The following is an 18934-nucleotide window of genomic DNA, read 5'->3' as shown; positions in this document are numbered from 1 at the left end:
GCTTGAAAACTTCTCTTCTGTCCTTGGAAATGCCCACACTATCTCTGGCTATAAAAATAAGCAGAACAACATACATTTCTATCACTCAGAGCTTTGTCTTTACTGTCAAAACAAAACCAAATCATTAAAAAAGACTACATTCTAACACTTCACATTGAGTGGTTACAGTCTTGGGGCTTTTTCTCTGGCTTTTTCCAGGGAAACAAAATATTCTTCAGTGCTTCTGATCTTAGAGTTCAGAAAAGTAACTGAGCGTAAGAATAGATTTAATGAATCCATGGAGTTTAATTATATGATTCTTAACTACCTTTAGTCAAAGCAGAAGCAAAACACCCCTTTTACTTTAAGTAATGCAATTACATTTCCAATGCAACCAAGACCTGAAAAAGTGGCACATAAAATGCTACAAGGAGTGAAATTTAAGACTGTTTTATGAACCCAAGTTTTTGTCACCCTCATTCACGTAATTATTTTATGTATCAAATATCTGCATAACAAATCTGCTTTCATTAACATTGTTTGACAAAGAAAATCTGGGTTTCTTCTTTCCTTCTTTGTAAAAAAAGGTAACATTTTGTAATGCTTAAATGATAAAGCAAGCCATAATCTTTTTAGAGGTCTCATAATGCACTTAATAGCAGATTTTTTTTCTGCTTTTATGCAGTATGACTAAGCAATATTCCTGTTGTAAACCAAATTATTAAACAGATGTTAGAACTGTGATATTGGATATTTCTTTCATAACTCTTGACCAAGCAGTTCTCGGCAGAAACATTGCCTATCGTAGCAGAAAATTGCAGACATTTAAAAAATTATTTGAAATAAGTGTTCATAGCATCTTGAACAATAAAATGTCAGATATCCAGGCTACTGTATTTCATAGGCAGTCACTGCAAGTGTATTGTTGATCATACATCTGATGTATAGGTCCTAGAAGTATTCAGGACTGACTTGGTAAATATTACAATAATCCATACTAAATTTCACTAGATCATATTTATAGGGGTTTTTTTTCCCCCTCTCAGTAACTGGAAGTGAGAACACTTTGTAGCAATCCCAAAGTACTTAAAAAAAAGTCTCATCTCCAAGACATAAGAAACTTTACAATGACAAGTTAAAAATAAATTTTATTTCATGTGATTTTCTGATTTGAGTTTTACAGGTGGCAAATATATAACAAGTCTCTGGCACCAATGAGATACTTCACAATCTATGGATTCAAAGCCTCTCTTTTCATGCTAAATCACCTTCCTCAAACCCTACAATCAGTAGTGTTGAAGTAAGTTCTGTTGATGAACAAGAGGAGCAAACACCATAAATACAAAAAATACAGCTCCCTCCAAAAACTAAAACCTGCATTACACTGGCATTTTACCAGCAGCTCTCAAATAGTAATAAAATACTGCCAAGGAATAGGAAGCAAAGATAAATATTTTCCTAAAATTTCACAACCTGTTGTCCTTGATTAAGACACACAGGATGGAAAAAAATTGGTAAGAAATTGATGTCAAGTCAAAAAGAGAATTTCTTTACAAACAGACATTTGATCCTTCTTGTTGCTTTAAAAAAAGAGCTTCTAATAAAACTATTAAAAAATTAAAATACAGCATTATTATCAAATAACCCATTTCCATGCCTGATAATAAAGATTCACTTTTAACTTTGACTCCTTTTACATTCAGTTTATAGCAGCAAGAGATCCATAGCAACTAATCTTTTTGGTTGAAGGTATTTATTTCATTTTATTTTTGTCCAACTACAGTCCAAAATCTTTATGATTGTCTTGATAAAATAAAAAAGTATTTCTGAGATCAAGTTTAAAGTGCTACTTATGTAACATTTGGAATTAACATCCTTTTCTACTAGAGATAGCTACGATAAATGTCAAGTGTTTGCAATTAGGATTTTACCTTTCAGGCACACGGTTTTTATTTCCTATGGGAGCATGTTTTCAAAATTCTATAATACAGCTCCAAAATTTTGCTGTAAGAGTCAGAAAAAAACCTTGTGGTACCAGAGCCCGATCCCATCGCATTTTATTCAAGGAATATTAGACATGCATGTATTTGTAGCACCAGAACAAAAACCTCCCTCTACTCTTTTTCCCTTGGATCTTATGAAAAAAATGTTTGGGCAATAGTGATTGTAGAACTTGCAGCATTGCATTAATGACTTTACTAGGAAAGAAACAAAAATAACCCAAGCCATTTTTCCTTACCCCCGGGTACTGAAGGTCCTTGGATCTTGAAAGCATGTGCAGCTTTTTGCTCTATGAATAAAATTGACCCATTTGTCTGCAAGGTGAAGCAAAGGCTTATTTTCATCAGTGAAATTATTTGTATTGTATCTTTTCCAACCAGAGGAACAGACCAGACCCACTTAGAAAGTAACCAAAAACTTAAGTGCTGCATTTGACTTGGCAATAAAAATCCAATATTTAAGTAATGATTAGGTTTTAAATAAAAATATTACAGTAATTTATGTATAGTAGTGAAAGTAAATATGGTTGCACCAAAAATAACATCATGGAGTATTTTCTTTTCTTAAATTTCACAAACACATATTAAAGAAAATAAATTGAATAAAACAAGTGCAAGCCTTGCAGAATCACTTCATCATGTGAAAGTCAAGAGGAGTTCTATTGATAAATGTGAGATACAGAAGGCTTTGAAAGCCAATTATGCCTTCAAGGAAATACATATATAACCACTTTTTTTTCCCTACAGATAAAAGATTTCACTTGTCCATGGCAGGTCTGCAAGGAATTTTGCTGGTGCTGGTGGACAGGAAGGAAATCAGATCCAGCTCACTTGCTTAAGAGCCTTGTGAAATGACTATGTTTATGCAGCTTTTCACTCCTATTTTTGTCACTAAGCTACCAGATACAGTTGTGAAAACATTGTGCAGATACTTTTTAGATACTTCAAAATATAAACCACTTCTGCTTCTTGCCACTTAAGAAAGGGTGACTAAATGGAGTGGGCAAGAATTGAACTGCCCTTAGTAAATTAGTAACTCCAATAAGGGTTTTATACCAACATATGGAATAGAGATACCCTGCTAGAAGAGGAAGGTCAGTGATGTCCTTAAGGCACTGAATATGGAGTCACAAGAGCTGATCTATTCCTAGTTCTGCCAGATATAATGCAGGAATGTGAGCATTTATAGGTAACAAGAGCAAATCAGACTCAGCTTTTGCTTCTGCAGATGAAAAAAATCAATCTAGATAATATAAATCCAGTAAGGGTTATAAAAAAATTTGATGCTATTTTTTACTTGTCTTTGAGCTAAGGCAGAAGTTTATTACACAAAACCATGATAAATCAGGTAAGTTATTTGTGGTGCTATTTGCCCTTCCTGGTGAGAGTGCTGCTGTCTGCTTGGCACAGTCACTTTGTCTCTTTACCAGAAAAACCCTTTAATATGTGACCATAGAAACATACAGAGGCTGGTTTTTTGCACAGGCACATTTACATACACTTCACAAATAACTACTTACTTTAAAACCACCCCAAAAAAAGAGAGGTTTCAAAGTGATTGAATTGTTGTTTTTCTACTCATATAGTCCCTTATACAAAGAAAACTAATAGGCCTTAGTCTTCACATAGAGCATACAGGACACTCTCTTGGAGGGTCCATAAGGACTGCTGCAGATGCAGTTGTATTAAAACAGGCTGTATTACCTGTACAGCAACACAGACATTACAATGTACCTAGGAAATTCATAAACAAGTTTCAGCCACAAGGAACATAATGCAGTTTTCCATCCTCACCACCTTTCCTCACAAAATGGGGGATCTTAAAGCATTGTTACATATGCTCCTTGCAAAGCTTTTCAGCTGCCTATTTTTGTAATCAATAGGTTGAAGCCTTATAGAAAAGCACACTGAAGGTCTGTCAGTCGAATTATTTAAGACAACCCTTGTATTGCATGGGTTTCCCTCAAACTACATAGCACTAAATTCTAGCAATTAGGAGAATAAATTCTTGCAAACTTCCAGCCTGTTTCTCAACAGCTGATACCATTTCTGTGCCATTACCAAGAGCTTGCAGCTGTTCATAAACACCAAGTCTTAATGTAATCAGTAACAGGAGTTATCATAACATAACTAATAAAAAAAGGCTATTTATAGCCCAAGAATGCAGTAATTGCAAAATCCCATTCTGATCACAGGACAATCTAGCATATATTGATTTCCTGTGGATATAATATCAAGCAAAGAAGCTAGAAGACAGACCTACCAGTATGCAGTATAAGCATATCAGAAACAGGCAGGAACACCTCATCAGTATCCTAATTAGAAGCACAGGCATACCTCTAAGATAACCAATATATGTTTCCCTCTTGAGACTTAAGTATTAAATATCATGTACACTATTGGGCTAAAATATGAGCTGATTAGCTGCAAATGAATGTTCTGTGACTGAAACAGGAGAAAAGCAACTTCTCATTGTTACTAGAGCAGAGGTCTAATTTCTCCTCCCTCTTAATTTCTCCTCCCACAGCTGCCCTTCTTGAAAGATTTTTGTTGGCCTGTTTAGCTTTTTTTTTTTAAATCTTCCCATTTGAGGTGACTCCCATCAGGACTATAACATGAGAGGCACACTCTGTCTTGAAAGTCTCTCTCTCTGTTCATACTCAAATCAAAAGCAGTCATGGAAGTGTGAATGCCTTTAGAAGCAGTACCTTTAAACATGCTGAAGACAAACATGGAGAACATGGGCATTAGTCAACTGTTATCTCCCACTTACCACTGCCAAATTTCACCACTCGCTAGAAAGTGCCATCTTATTAGTAGGAATAATCAACTGCTAGAAAAGTTTGGAAACTCTGAGCCCCGAAATCCCCAGCTGGAAGCTGTATCAGTTAGTGCCTCTGCACACACACAGAAAGAAATCAGCAAGAATTGTCTGTAACAGGATGCCCTTCCACTGCCTGCCCATCAGGGTTCCTGCTACACAAGCACCAACAGACAACTATTATGCTAAAGATACTCATCTAAGTGATCTGCAGATGTCAAGACACAGATATAAGTTTGTCCTCTACTACACAGTTTGGTAAGAAGGGTGAGACATCTCAGGGTTATCGTCAGTTTCTATACATTTTCTTATGAAAGGGAAACCGAAAGCAGGGAGTGAAGCATGATATAAGCAGGCACCTTAAAAAAATGAGGAGCCCTTTTCCTGTCCTAACAGTGACATCTCCAATTGATCCAGTTTTCATTACAACTCTAGCTTGATCTCTTAATTACACTGGCACAGCATAAAGATCACTACTGCAAAGAGTTAGAAAGAGTATGAAGTAAAAATCATGGGGGAACAACCATACTGTATTAGTGGCTCTGGAATTATCATGTGAAAGAACAAGTCCTCAGTTATTATTGTAAATAGAAACAAGGAAATATGAGTATACAAAGAGTATTACAGTATTTTATCAATCACAAATATTCAATACAAGGATGATCAAGTTAATTCCACCTGGTGAAAACTGACCAGGTTCAACAGTGGTATTTATATGGAGGCATGCGGGTTTTTTTAACATAAAACCTAAATTATACTTATTGTGTCAACATTTACCCACAGAAGCAGGAGAGGAATCTGCCTCTGCTTGTTTCTCAAGCTCTTATTAGAAAAGATAACAACTCTCAGAACATCAGAAATGCAGCAATCCAAAGATATGCTAAAAGCTGCACCAAAACTCCTAGTAATAACTGATCTGAGTTTGAGCTCCATTCTTCGGTTAATGCCCAATACTAGAATAACAAAGTTTTATGATGACAAAATCATGAAAATTCAATCACCTTGTACACTTTTTAGTACTGTAAAATGTACGGTAAAGTACCTTGTATTTTCTCCTTCTATTGCACACCTTTTCATTCAAAAGGAGTTGTAAACCTTTATCAAGAATCATCTAAGTTGTCAGCTTTATTAAACCTGTAGCATTTAAGTAATTTAGACTACCCTAGTCTCATTCAATGCAACTATAAGGTGTTTATGATATAAAAACAGCAGTAGCTGATATAAAACAGTTGCTTAGAATACTGGGCAATGATACAATAAAAGTAGACCAGAACAGAACTACAGAAGTTTTGTAAGATCAGAAAAGAACACTGAGGAAAAACAAAATGGAGAAAAAACCCTCCACAAAAATACTTAATGCTTGATCTAATTGTATGAATATTACTAAACACTGTTCTGATTAATGTAGACTGTGTGCCCCAGGAAATCAGAGGGGAAAGTGTATCTGTTCTCATCAAAGACAGTTCAAACATGGTCTGTAAGAGGAAGATGTTAATCGTGTTCTGCTGTAACAATACTGACCTCTTGCATCCCCTCCTTACCACAGCATGACTTACTGACAATGCCATCAATGAGAAGAAACCTCAAAAAAGATCTGTAAATAAAATATTTCTTTAATCATATATCTGTCTATGGCAGGTATGGAGTAGCTACAAAATGACCCAAACTTTCCAATTCTCCAGTGTAATCCTAAATAAAAGCACCCATCCCTAGGAGCAATTATAAATAAAAACTGTGTTAGTATCTATCACATCTCACTTCCTTCTGAAAATTATGAGGATTCAAGATCCATTCATGAGAGTTTAATCTTTTAATGTCAAATTCAATAAAACTGAATTATCAAAAGTGACTCAGCAGCATTTGAGAAAAAGTTCCCTGCAGTTTCACCAGGCTTTAACTGACAAGTCTCTTGTATATTCAAAGAAGTTGATACTGTTTGTATCATCATCTGCTCTAGACACCTTGCAATGACACAGAGACATCACAGGGCCAAAATGCCAGATAGTCAATGCAGAACTCAAAAGATAAATATTAAAGCTTCACTTTTTGGAAAAATCAAGGTTTGCAAATTTACAGAGGTTTTTCTAGACATGTTATTAAATCTGCTGCAATAGCTCAGAGGTTTCTTGTTCAAATAGAATTTCCCAAATACCACAGAAGAAGCAGTCTCTTGTACTGACAAAACTGGCCTAAAAGAAAAGCTTGACTTTTATGCTGATGAATCCAAAACAATTAAAATACAAGACTGTTAAAACCATTAAATCTGACAAACACTGGCAAAATGTCTACCAAAATCTTTGACAGTATTGGTAATTTTTTTTTATTTTATATAACTAGAAACTGTAAAACTTAAAGCCTAACACCTTCCTGATATTACCAAATTAAGCAACAAGCTTGCAGAGACAATATATTAATAACCACAAAAGTTAAAGTGGCCTTGTTTTCTTGCCTAATAGAATGGGGGAAAAATAAATTCTAAAAAGAGGACATACTATTTTTGTGAATTTAGAATGCTTACAGTCTTTGTTTTGGTTGTTTTTGGACAGTAACAAAGTGAAAGAAAACACTGAGGGTTGACGTGAAGTTTAACAGAAAGCAACTAATTTCAATGTAAAGAAGATAAAGCAAAATACAAAAATAAACAACCAGGTGATTATTCTGAAGTTTCCCCGGCTGATGTATCAGACAGCTGGTGACAGGCCACCTCTGGTATAACCAGGCAATATTCCTGTTTGCTAAAACAAGAAACTGTTCAACTTGCCTCCAGAGTTTTACCTATATAAACCTGTGACTTTCTGTCACAGTGTTAAGAAGACTGGTTAAAGTACAAAGGTACCTGCATTAAAATAGCAAGTTTAATAGGGCTCTAAATAATTCCAATTTACTTTAATATAAATCAATCTTTCCTTGGTGGGCAGGTACAACAACATGAATGAAGAACAGAGCACAGGAACTGGAGCAGACTACCAAAAGAAACATCACAAAAAGGAATCCAACTGAACCCTTTTTGGAATCCTTACATTAGAGATTTCATTGAGCTCTTTAAATTGGCTCTGTACAAAATGTTTTTATTGTTAATCTATAAATCTCACTTTAAAATCCCAAGGTTTTTTTGTGTAATTTAAGGGAAAGACATAGGGAAAGCTGATATATTTTTAGAGGCTGTAAAGAAGAAAAAGTTTGAGAATTGATAAAGGAGGCCATGTGCAATTGTTTCCAGCTTGGAAGGAAATCTGGCAAGAAACACGGAGACTGGAATTACTAAGTTCAAGTAATGCCTCTTTTGGTTGGAAAAGATGTCTCAACCCTTGGAAATTGATTAAAAATTATGAATCATTGCATTTCAAAAAAACCCCCCCTTTTTGTTTTTGCATTATTTGAAAGTCAAGAGTAAACAGATATTTCAGCCAAAAAAATCTGTCATGAAAGCATTTAAGTACCAAAGACTTAGCCATATATGTCTGCTAGTAGAATTATATGCAGTTTTGCAGAATAGGGCTCCAAGAAGATACATTAGAAGACCCTGCACTATAGCTGTAAAAAAATAAATGGCACTCCAGTTACAACAGCAATGCTCAATATTATTCATAAACTTAGAACAGCACACATTAAAAAAAAAAACTGCTTTTTAACATAAAGTTGCTCTTAGCTCTTCTTTGTCAAAGAGCTTTACATGAAAATCTTTACGAATATAAAAAGCAAAGTCATTTCCACTACAATCACATGTATTTGAGGTCTCTATATAACTGATTTCCTGGAAAGAACATTGTGGGAGTATATTTGGATTCTACATGATAAAAATATCTACTTGTTTAGAACATCGAGAAAGACAAAAGAGGCAAGGTAAGATTTCAGATTTTCTTCACCTTGAGATTTACTTGAGTTTTATTTTTGCACTTCTAATTTAATTTAAAGAAACAAGGCACTAATTACCTTGAACTACTTTTGTCATGAAACACTTTTTGGCTTATCCTTGAGCAGGGCAAGAACTGTCACTGCAGTGCAAATATTAAGGGTTTTTTTCAGAAAGCATTAAAAACTAAGCTTCCATAAAGCTACAGTAACCTATTCTTAGGTCATTTGACCAAAGACAACAAGAACAGAGCAAGTTCTCTTACAATTAACATTTTTCCCGACTAATATTTATTTTTATCATAATTGAAGAGAGAAGTGCAGTGTTTTACATTTTCAGTTCCTTGTAATTTCTTAGAGAACAAAGGCTCTGAGACACAATCAGATTTTCTATACAAGTTCATGAATTCCACCTAATAGCAGCAGATGCTCGATTCCTTAGAGGAAGGCAACATTTCCCACCATCCACCAAACTGACCATGCTGTGCTGGACATGAGGGGAAAGATGGTTTCTTTGGCCTATTCAGATAAAAGTCTTCCACCCTGAAACATGAAATTCAGCTTATCTGAACACATTTCATAGAATCAGAGAATCATCAGGTTTGGAGGATACCTTTAGATCATCAGTCCAACCATCAACCCAGCACCAGCACTGTAACCCCTAAATCACCCAGCACCAGATGCAGATACCTCTGAAACACCTCCAGGGATGGTGACTCCACTGCCTCCCTGGGCAACCTACTCTGTTACCTGACCCCTAGTGAAAAAAAAGTTTCAGTTATCTAATCTGGATTCCCCTGTCTCAGCTTAAGAACACTTCCATGTGTTCTCTCACTGCAGGCACCATAGAAGGAAGAGACCAGCCCCCACCTCACTCCAGTCTCTCTTCAGGGAGCTGCAGAGAGCAATGAGGTCCCTCCTGAGACTCCTCATGACTAAACAAACCCAGCTCCCTCAGCCACTCCTCACAAGACACATTCTCCAGTTCATTCATGAGCCCTGCTGCCCTTTGCTGGACACTCTCTAGTATCTCCATGTTCTTTTTTGATGTGAGGAGCCCAGAACTGGACACAGCCAGCACTCAAGGTGTGGGCTCACCAGTGCCGAGGACAGTCCCTGGCCCTGCAGGAACCATTATTCCTGACCCAGGCCAGGATGCCCTTGACCTTCTTGGCCATCTGGGCACACACACTGGCTCATTGTCAACCAGCACCCCCAGGTCCTTTCCCACTGGGCCACTTTCCAGCCCCTCTGCCCCCAGCCTGTAGCACTGCATGGGGCTGTTGTATCCCAAGTGCAGGACCCAGCACTTGGTCATGGTGAACCTCATGGCTGTTGGTCTGGCCCATTGATCCAGCCTGTCCAGGTCCCTCTGCAGGGCTTCCCTACCCTCCAGCAGATCAAAATCTGAGAGGGCAGATCAAAATCTGACCCAGCTTCCCATGGTCTTTGAATTTGCTAATGGTAGGCTCAATCCCCTCATTCAGATCATCAGTAGAGATGTTAAACAAGACTAGGCCCAACACTCCTCCCTGGGGGACACCTCTAGTGACCCGACACCCACTGGATGGGCAGCACAACTCACCATCACTCTCTGGGCCTGGCCATGCTGACAGTTCTCAGCCCAGGGAAAAGTGTACTGTGGACTGACAGCTTTTCTGAATTTTTTCAGAGGAAGGCTGTTAAACACTGGAACAGGCTGTCCAGGGAGGCAGTAGAGTCATCATCCCTGGTAATGTTCAAGAAACTAATGGACATGGTACTCAGTGCTATGGTTAATTGAACATGGTGGTATTCAGTCAAAGGTTGGACCCAACAATCTTGGAGATCTTTTCCAAACTTTATGATTCTGTGACTCAAAGACATAACATGAAACTCTTCCAAACTGCAAGAGGAGAAAAGAGATGGACAGCTGTTGTTGGTGAGACAGACCAATAAAGTTCAGAGACACAGACATACTGCTTCCCAAGCAAAGAGGCAAATCACTACTCTGCTATGTGGCTTTTACCAATTTGCTTTTATAAACTTATTTTCAGTGAGTCAACCCCACAAACATGCTGTTCAAGCAGCATCTTCAATGTTTCGAGGGGCTTACGATAAAAGATCATCAGAAGACAGTAAGAATTTCAGCTTAGAAAAACAAGAATGCAAAATAATGTTAATCTATTTCAAAGTAGAAAGATTTCAGATGTCACAGGTGCTACGAATAAAAGAGCAGATATTCATGACAACTTCTTTCTTCTACAGAAGCAAAAAATCATTTTTGGAGAGAAAAACAAGACAGAAGAGGCATCTTTTTTTTTTCTCTTTGAGAAACACCCATTTTGATAATAGTTACCTACAAGACATAAGTAGATATTCACTCTGCAATTTTTCTTCCCTATGCTTGAAATTAAAAACACAGCAGAAAAAGAAACTAAATCAAAAGCAAGCAATCTAAAAGAAGAATCGTTGAAAACATATGTAGATCATCAAAGAGGCAACAGAAAGAATTCTGGCAGCTGTCAACGCTATGCACCAAAAAAAATTCTTAAAAGTAGTTGGTTTCTCTTAAGAGTTAGTAAACTATCAAACTGTAACAGTAATATTCATGAAATTTTTGTATAGAGATATGTATTTGCACACAGACCTGCTATAAAGTTGACAGAATAAGGACAGGGGGTAGAAATATGACATTTCCAAGCACAGCTCCACAGTCACCTGTGGGAAGTCAAAGTCACAGCCAGTTCACTTCTCTTTGCACACCTGTTTAGTATTCTCTCTCTTTTTAAACCTGAGTAATTTTATTAACCTATAAGAAGATTTCAATCTGAATTTCAAAGATAGAAGTTTAATTTGACAGTTGTCATTTGGCTTTAATAGTTCTAGATGAAGAATGTAACAGTCATGCTGAGTCTGACAAATGGTCGGCTTGGCCTAGTATCATTCCTCCTGCAGTGGCCATAAACAGACAGCGAGGTGACAGAAATCATAGTCTTGTTACAATGCTTCCACAAAAGTAGCAGGAATATTTCTCTCCATTTTTCTGGTAGCTGAAAAACAGGTCAGGCCCTCCAACAGACACTAGCATAATCTTAGTTCACTTCTGTCAGGAAACCAGTTGTTCTTGTTCCTGCTTTTACCAGAAAGAGTACAACATTCTTAAATGAAAATCCAGGAGAAATAGAAGGACTGTGAGCAGAAATCATCACAAAAAGTACACGTGAACCTATATGAAGAAGCAGGAGTAAAGTCAGCGAAAATACGAACTTCAACTTCTGGAAGACTGAGGCTAACACTTAGCTGGTTTAACTGATCCAGCCCACCAGTAATGTTAAATATGACTGGCCACAAAAACAATTGACCTTAGTGTGTTAAATCACGTTTTCCATTTTCAGGTCCAAAGATTACCACAATAACTGCCATTTAGGTCTGCAATATGAGTAATTTAAAAAATCTTTTTAAAAATGTGACTTTTAGTCCTTTTGTTCTGAAAGACAATATTACCAATTCAGTGTTTTTCCTGCCTCTGCAGGGACAGTCAATGCTTCTACCTTGACCAAGAAGATGAAATTAGAACAGTTTTATCCCACTGCATTAGCAATATTCAGATGCACGCTGACCAGAAATGCTTCAGATTAGTATTGCTATTGTGGGAGAAGAACTAAAAGTAGAAATAAAATGTAGTAGAAGAAATAAAAGTAGTCCAGAAAGACACCATAGCTTACAGAGAGACACTATGGTGTACATACAAAATAGGGCAAGATCAAATCAGGGCAGTTTCCCAGACACATGCATGTTTTTCACTGAAGAAGTGAGGAGAAGCTTCCTCCTTAAGGTGCTAGCCACAACTTGCAAACAAAGTTCTCTGGTAGATGCACAGAAACAGTTGTGCCAAGTTAGCTTCAGAAAAGCTAATACAACTACAAGAAACTTCAACTTCCAGGCATATTCTTCACGCAAATTTAAAAATGGAATAACCAGCAGAAGTTTAAGTTCTTACACCTCCAATATCTCCCTTAAAACTGTTTAAAAAGGGATCACGCAAACCAGAGAGTGTGAAGGAGGGAGTACTCTTAATACCACAGATGTCCCTTGTCAGAATTCTTTCCAGTCTTGAGAAGAGAGAATGAGACAGGTAAGCTTTCCAACAGTGAAACTGATCTTCGACACCAGTAATCTCCATTAACTGGAAATTCTTGTGTTTGAACAGTACTGCCAGCTCCTTCTGCCCACTCAGATCTTCCCCTGGCTTACAGTTTAAGGTCTTTATGGAAATATAGTAACATCAGCCATACACAGATAAACATACATGCATATGAGCACATATCCAGGTACACAGCATTTGCTCCTTCCCCAACAATTTAGGTTCTTTTCCATTACCCTGGCAAAATTAGAACTTCAGAAAAGCTGTTCAGTGACTGTAAAAACCCTCTGTTCTATAACACTGATGACAGTAATTGGAGGTGGGGAGGAAGGGAAAAAAGAAATTAACTTCTCATTTAAGGACATAAAGTACTGCCTGCCCCTGGTTCCACTTAAACTAAAAATCTGCAGAGCCACACATAGACTCTGTGAAAGAACAGCCATGTCTTAAGTCACAGATTCCAAAACCTCATTTTCTATAATCATTGATGACCTACAGAGAAAATTTCACCAAATTACAGAAATACGGAACACCTCTATTAGAAAAATAATTTAATAGGTAACCAAGCTTTTCCTCAACCTTTCATTTAACCAATTTAGAAAATGTCAAATAATAATTTATAAATCTTACCTGCTTTTTTCTTGAAGTTGCCTTGGGCAACAGACTGGCTGACAAAACTGATGCAAATGGTGAGCAACACAGCTCGGGAAAAGGATTTGGAATCGATGGGTTCTCCAAAATATTGTCACCTTTCTTTTTTCTCCTATTGCAAGAGAATACATAATATCAAGCAATGATTGTAACAGCTGCTGTTAAAATTGCAAGAACCAACCACGATACGTGAACTACTAATACCACGATGCTTCCTGGTTGCAGCAATTAGCTTTTTTTCTTTGCAGTTATTTTATTTAATCAGTAGGCTGAATATATTAACATACAGTGCCTAACACTACTTGAAAGCAATCCAAGTATTCAGCTCTGAATATAAAGTTGTTTGAACATGCGTAAATCTTTGCAGAGTAAGAGCAGAGATATATTTATATTGGCTTCTAAGGACATTAGTAAATATTTTGTTGTCCCTGTGTTTATGCCATCCTCTATGTACACATATTACAAGAGTAGATGCATGTAACTTCTCAGCAAAACTTCCCAAGTATATCACAACAGCATTTTAAACAAATGGAAACTTTTTTTTAACCAGAATCGAATCAAAGTGACTGACAAGAGAAAGCAGTGCAAAGCAATCCATTCATTTCTGTTTCCAGTTAGTTTTGTATTGGCATCTCTGCAGCTCTATCATAAAAAAAATGTCTCAGTTGTTGCTGTCTGCTGAAACAAGACTGTGTCAGAAGTATCCCCACGCAGCATTTGCAGGAGTAGAGAAGGTAATCACTACTGTACTTGCTGAAGAGCTCAGTTATGCATTGGTTTAAAGTATCACATTAATAATGTGGTTGTTTAGACTGCTGTGTACATTACAGTGCATGGTTTTCTCACATCAAATATTGAAGAGCACTTTGTCTACTTGATTTCATCTGAAAACCTGCACCCAAAGCACCCCATGTATTTGCATCTGCCAACATATAAGAGTTTTCTACGTGTGTGAGTTGATGCCTCCAAGCTTACTATTTTACTTCATTACCTTCTTTATTATCATTCCAGATGTAATATAGCAATTAGTACAAAGCGGGGAAAACCATCAGAATAAGGTAACAATGCAGAATGAGGATACTTTACTTACTGAAAATACACACCAAAAGAATTTATTTAAAGTGGTATTTTGCTTTAGGACGAGCAAAAAAATCATGTAATGCAGTATTTTAAGATTCGGTAAACTACCAAAACTCATCAGATGCTTCATGAAAAACTCAGCTCATTGCTTCCTTTACTAAGAACAGAGACCAATGCCTTTAAGAACAGCCTGAGAGGGAACAAACGGGGTGCACACCGCTGACAGCGGCACCGCTCCCGGTGAAGCGGTTTTATCTCACCAGCACTCTGAGAAAGACACTGCAAGGATAAAGTACCGGCTGGCTCACCCTGACGAGGCAGGCTCGGCACTGCCGGCTCCTTTCACCTCAAACTGAGAAACCTCAAAAATAAAAAGGGGGTGGGGGGGTGGGACACACACGCATCCGCAGCGGCGGAAAGTGTCTGCAGCGCCGGGAAACAACTTTTGAGCTGCGGAGAAGCGCGGGCCGGTCCAGAGCCAGGCCACCCCCCTGCTGCGCTTCTCCCCCTCCCCAAGCTGCCGCGCCCCGGCCCCGCCAGCCCCGCGTCCCGCCCGCAGGGCGCTCCCGCCCCCCGACGGCAGCGGGCGGACCCGAGGGAGCGGCAGGGCGGCGGCGCCAGCCCAGCTCCGGCCTTACCTGTCGGGGGGCGAGGGCGGCGGGTCCCCGCCGGGGGGCCGGGGGGGCGGGCGGGGGGAGCCGCGGGGGCCGCCGCCAGCGGACTCCGCCGCCCGCCCTCCGCCGGGCGCACCGGGCAGCGGGGCGGCCATCGGCGGCGGCGACGTCGTGGCGGGGCGGCACGGCGGCGAGCGGCCCCGGCGCTGCCGGGCGGAGGCTGCTCTCGCTCCCGCTGCGGAGGAGGGGGAGGCGACGGGGAGCGGGGGGAAGCGCCGCCCGGGCGGCACCGAGCGCCTTCCCCGGCACACGTGCGAGGGCGGCGGCGGGGGCGGGCGGCCGCCGGCTCCGCGCTGCGACGGGGAAGCGGCGCGGGGCGGGCGGGGACCGAGCGGTGCCCTTCGGCTGCTCCGCCAGGCCGGGCGGCGGAGCGGGGCGGGCCCGGCAGGTGCGCGGGCCCGGGACTCGAGGCCGCGCCGTGACCCGGTGGGGCCGAGGGCGGTGGGGCCCCGCTGAGCGGGCCCGGCCCCTGGTGCTGCCCGCTCCGCGCCTCCGCCCGAGGGGGCACCGCGGGCAGCGCTGCCCCGGCATGGCCCGTGACCTCCCGTCCCGCGCCGAGCAGCGGGCTCCGGCCGCGCACCGCCGGACGGGCCTGGCACGCGGCTCGGCGCCTGGCAAATCATTGACTAAACTGACACATCCCTCTGTGCATCGCGAATTTATGGATAAGCCTTGGAGAAACAGGGGATGACCGAGGCCGGGGGACAGAGCGTTGCCTTGTGCCGAAAAAGCAGCTCGTGAGGACGCTGGGCTCCGGGCTGGGCCCAGCACCCACGTCCAGCCACAGCCCGGAGCGCAGCGGAATGTGAAAAGGTTTTCCCTGAAGCCCAGGGCTGCTCCACAGCAGCCTGCTCCTGCTCTGCTTTAAGTATACAAATCCCTCTGTGGCAATTCCATGGCCGTCCTTATCAGCGTCCATCCGGTTTCAAAGTAAAAAATACCCCTTGCTGTATGAAGAACTGTTTGATAGCACCGAGCAGAGTGGGTAATACTGTGTAAGGCAAAAACTGAAACCCCGGTGAAGACAGCTCCATGTAGAAATCTTCTGAGTGTCCTTGGGCATGGTCAGGGGCAGAAACTGAGATGCGAGACTGGTAAAAATACAGAATGTTTTGAGGCAAATGCTTTGCTGTTTTCCTAAATCTGCTGAAAAAATCATCGCACACAAGCCAAGATTTCAATTCTGGGGAAAGAGTTTTGTGTCATAGAAGCAATACCCAGTTTTCATTTTGGCTGAGTCACAGATGATTTTGCAGGACATTCATTTTCAATGAAATGAAGGATTCCTTGTCCCCTGAACAGCTCATTCTGTTACACTTACAGTAGAAGTCGAAATCTGAGTTGATTAACAGTTCTTATATACAAAGTCTGGCAAATATATCAGGAATTTTACAGTGTCAGATAATTGACTGGATTTGCTCCTTGATTGTGAACAGCTAGCCTTTTACAAAACTACAGAGACCAGACCACTGGGGTTTTTTGCCTAATTGATTCTCATGCATAACTGTGGCATGTTAAACCTCATTGCCTTCAGAAGAACAGAAGGGAGGACAACTAGTATAGGTGCTGAAGGCAGAAAACTGAGATTGGGAAGAGATAAAAACCTGCAAGTGGCAGTTGTATGCTGATACTCATCATCACTTTAAAAGTTGAGCCACAAAAAGAAAATATATTTTGACTTCTCACCTATTCTGTACAATGCATTACACAGCTGCAACCTGATACACATGGCGGTTTTTTGTATCTTTGGCTTAGTCATGTAGTTGTTCTAAAATGCCAGGCAAATAAAAGCCACAGTTAGAATGAATAGTAGCAAATATGTTAAATATTTTATTTTTTAAAATACCTTTGGTGGCAATCTAATTACTCATGACAGAAACAATGCTACTTCTAGAAAAAATCAATAAAAATATAATACTATTATAATTTCACTTACATGTAAGAAACAAACTGACTTAATTTTTATCTCATAGTCTGTCCTGATGCTTGCTGCTGTCAGTGCTTTCTCTGGAATAGCATTGCATGGGGGAAATACAGTCAGTGGAATACTGAGGAATGGAAGGACCTATGTGATTGTTCCAGTGTAGCATTGGAAATGCTGCGTGCATGAGAACGTGAAACTGAAGGTTCTCCTGCCTTACTGCCTCTCTTTGCAAACAACTGTAAGAATAAAAATGGTTTCCTGAGCTTGGCCAAAATAACTGAGAGCATTTGACCTAGAATCTACTCAAGTGTAACCTTTATTAACTCCTTCTCTGAGCAAGTACAAACCCAGTAATCTCTGAACAGTTAACAGAGTTGATATTCAAAGACTAGCAGATTTCTGCTAAGACCCAACACCAAAACATTTATGGATATGTTGAGCTGTGTGACTTGGTTTCCTATTCATCATAAATACACTTAAGCTGTTTAGTGTGGTTTTTGATAATTGCTATGCTTGGGCAGCACAGTTGTTCAAAGTTTTACCATTTCCCTAAAACTAAGTTTCTGTGAATTCTTCAGAATACTCAACTCAGTAGGCTTTTCCCTCCTCTTTTAATTTTATCTTTCTTAGTCATAATCAGGTCGAGGTGTTTATCAGGTAAAATTAAAATATATACTGAGAAAAACTGCAAGGATTCAAGCTATTCAGTATGCACCCCACTTCCAGAAAATCAAGCTCTCCAGTTCTCAAAAGCCTGTATGTTGTTTAGAATCACAACACTTGATTAATGTGACAAAATTATGCCTTTAATTGGAGTAAACTCACAATTATTACTGACAAAGTGGAGGTTTAAAAAAATCTAGACTATCTCTGATTATCTTTGTAAACTGTAGAGGATTTTTGTTGGATTTCTCACCCTTCCACACATCCCCCCCTTGCTTTTATCAAAATACTCGCAATGTATATATGTATAATGGTTTTACCACAAAAAGTTTCACTGCCCTAAGAGAATTAATATCATACCTTTACACTATCTTTTGTCGTAGCTGCAGTAGTAGAGAAAGGAATTATTTCTATTCAAGTGCTAGATTGAAGCCACAGAAATAGCTACTTTTTCCAGTGCAAGGCTACAACCAAGCATGTCTTGTCTCCCCATACATTTTCTCCAAAAGCCCCCCCAAATAAATTGCATCAGCAGTAATGCTGCAGATCACCCTAAGAAAAAAATAATTCCTTCAGTAAAAAAAGGCATGCCCCAATTTATGTGTATTTATTATCTCAATGGACTTAAAATGTGTTGAACAAATGATCCTCATACAATGAGCTGTGCATTCTTGCTCCTTCTAGAGCATTTCAAAAGCCCATTTATAACTTTGAAAATGGGCTCAAGTACTTCATGAGAGCCAAATTTATCCAATGACCACAAATGGAGATACCACTAGCTAACTTCCTGGCAGTAGTGCATAAATCTTTGAAAAGTGTATGTGGTTGAATGTTTTTTGAGGAGTCTTCTCTATTATTACAGCTTGCATTGAATGTTAAGTTTGCAATTATTGTTAAAACGTGTATCTTTTATTGCAAGTAAGGAAAAAGTTCCAAGGAATTGAATTAAATTTCAAGGGATTAAGTGAAAGCAGTACCACCAGTCTCAGTCGTTTCTCCAAGCTGCTTTTCAATCTAATCTGAAACTCAGTGTACAGCTACACAAACTACAGCACAGTAACAGTGCAATGTTTCCCCTGACTACATTCTCTTTTTCTGCACTTATTATCAAGAAGCAGATTTGCACTTGTTTTCTGTTTCTGTTTGCTTTAGGATTTTTTTTTA

At 39.6% G+C, this 18934-nt stretch overlaps 1 protein-coding gene across 1 annotated transcript in view; it reads right to left on the bottom strand.

Annotated features, from left to right (window-relative positions):
* GRB14 (growth factor receptor bound protein 14) overlaps positions 1-15293 on the bottom strand; it is a 58725-nt gene extending 43432 nt beyond the window's left edge. Inside the window, exons 1-2 of the mRNA XM_088168136.1 lie at positions 15148-15293; positions 13409-13541 (exon numbers count right to left, since the gene is read on the bottom strand). Coding sequence (XP_088024262.1) covers positions 13409-13541; positions 15148-15278 — 264 coding nt within the window. The 5' untranslated portion in view covers positions 15279-15293. The remainder of the gene's footprint in view (positions 1-13408; positions 13542-15147) is intronic.
* Positions 15294-18934: the final 3641 nt, after the last annotated feature.

The sequence above is a fragment of the Sturnus vulgaris genome, chromosome 7 (genome assembly GCF_052056855.1).
Source record: "Sturnus vulgaris isolate bStuVul1 chromosome 7, bStuVul1.hap1, whole genome shotgun sequence".
Taxonomy (NCBI): Eukaryota; Metazoa; Chordata; class Aves; order Passeriformes; family Sturnidae; genus Sturnus; species Sturnus vulgaris.
Note: the sequence above shows the minus strand (reverse complement) of the source record. Positions and strands in the feature narration are given on the sequence as shown.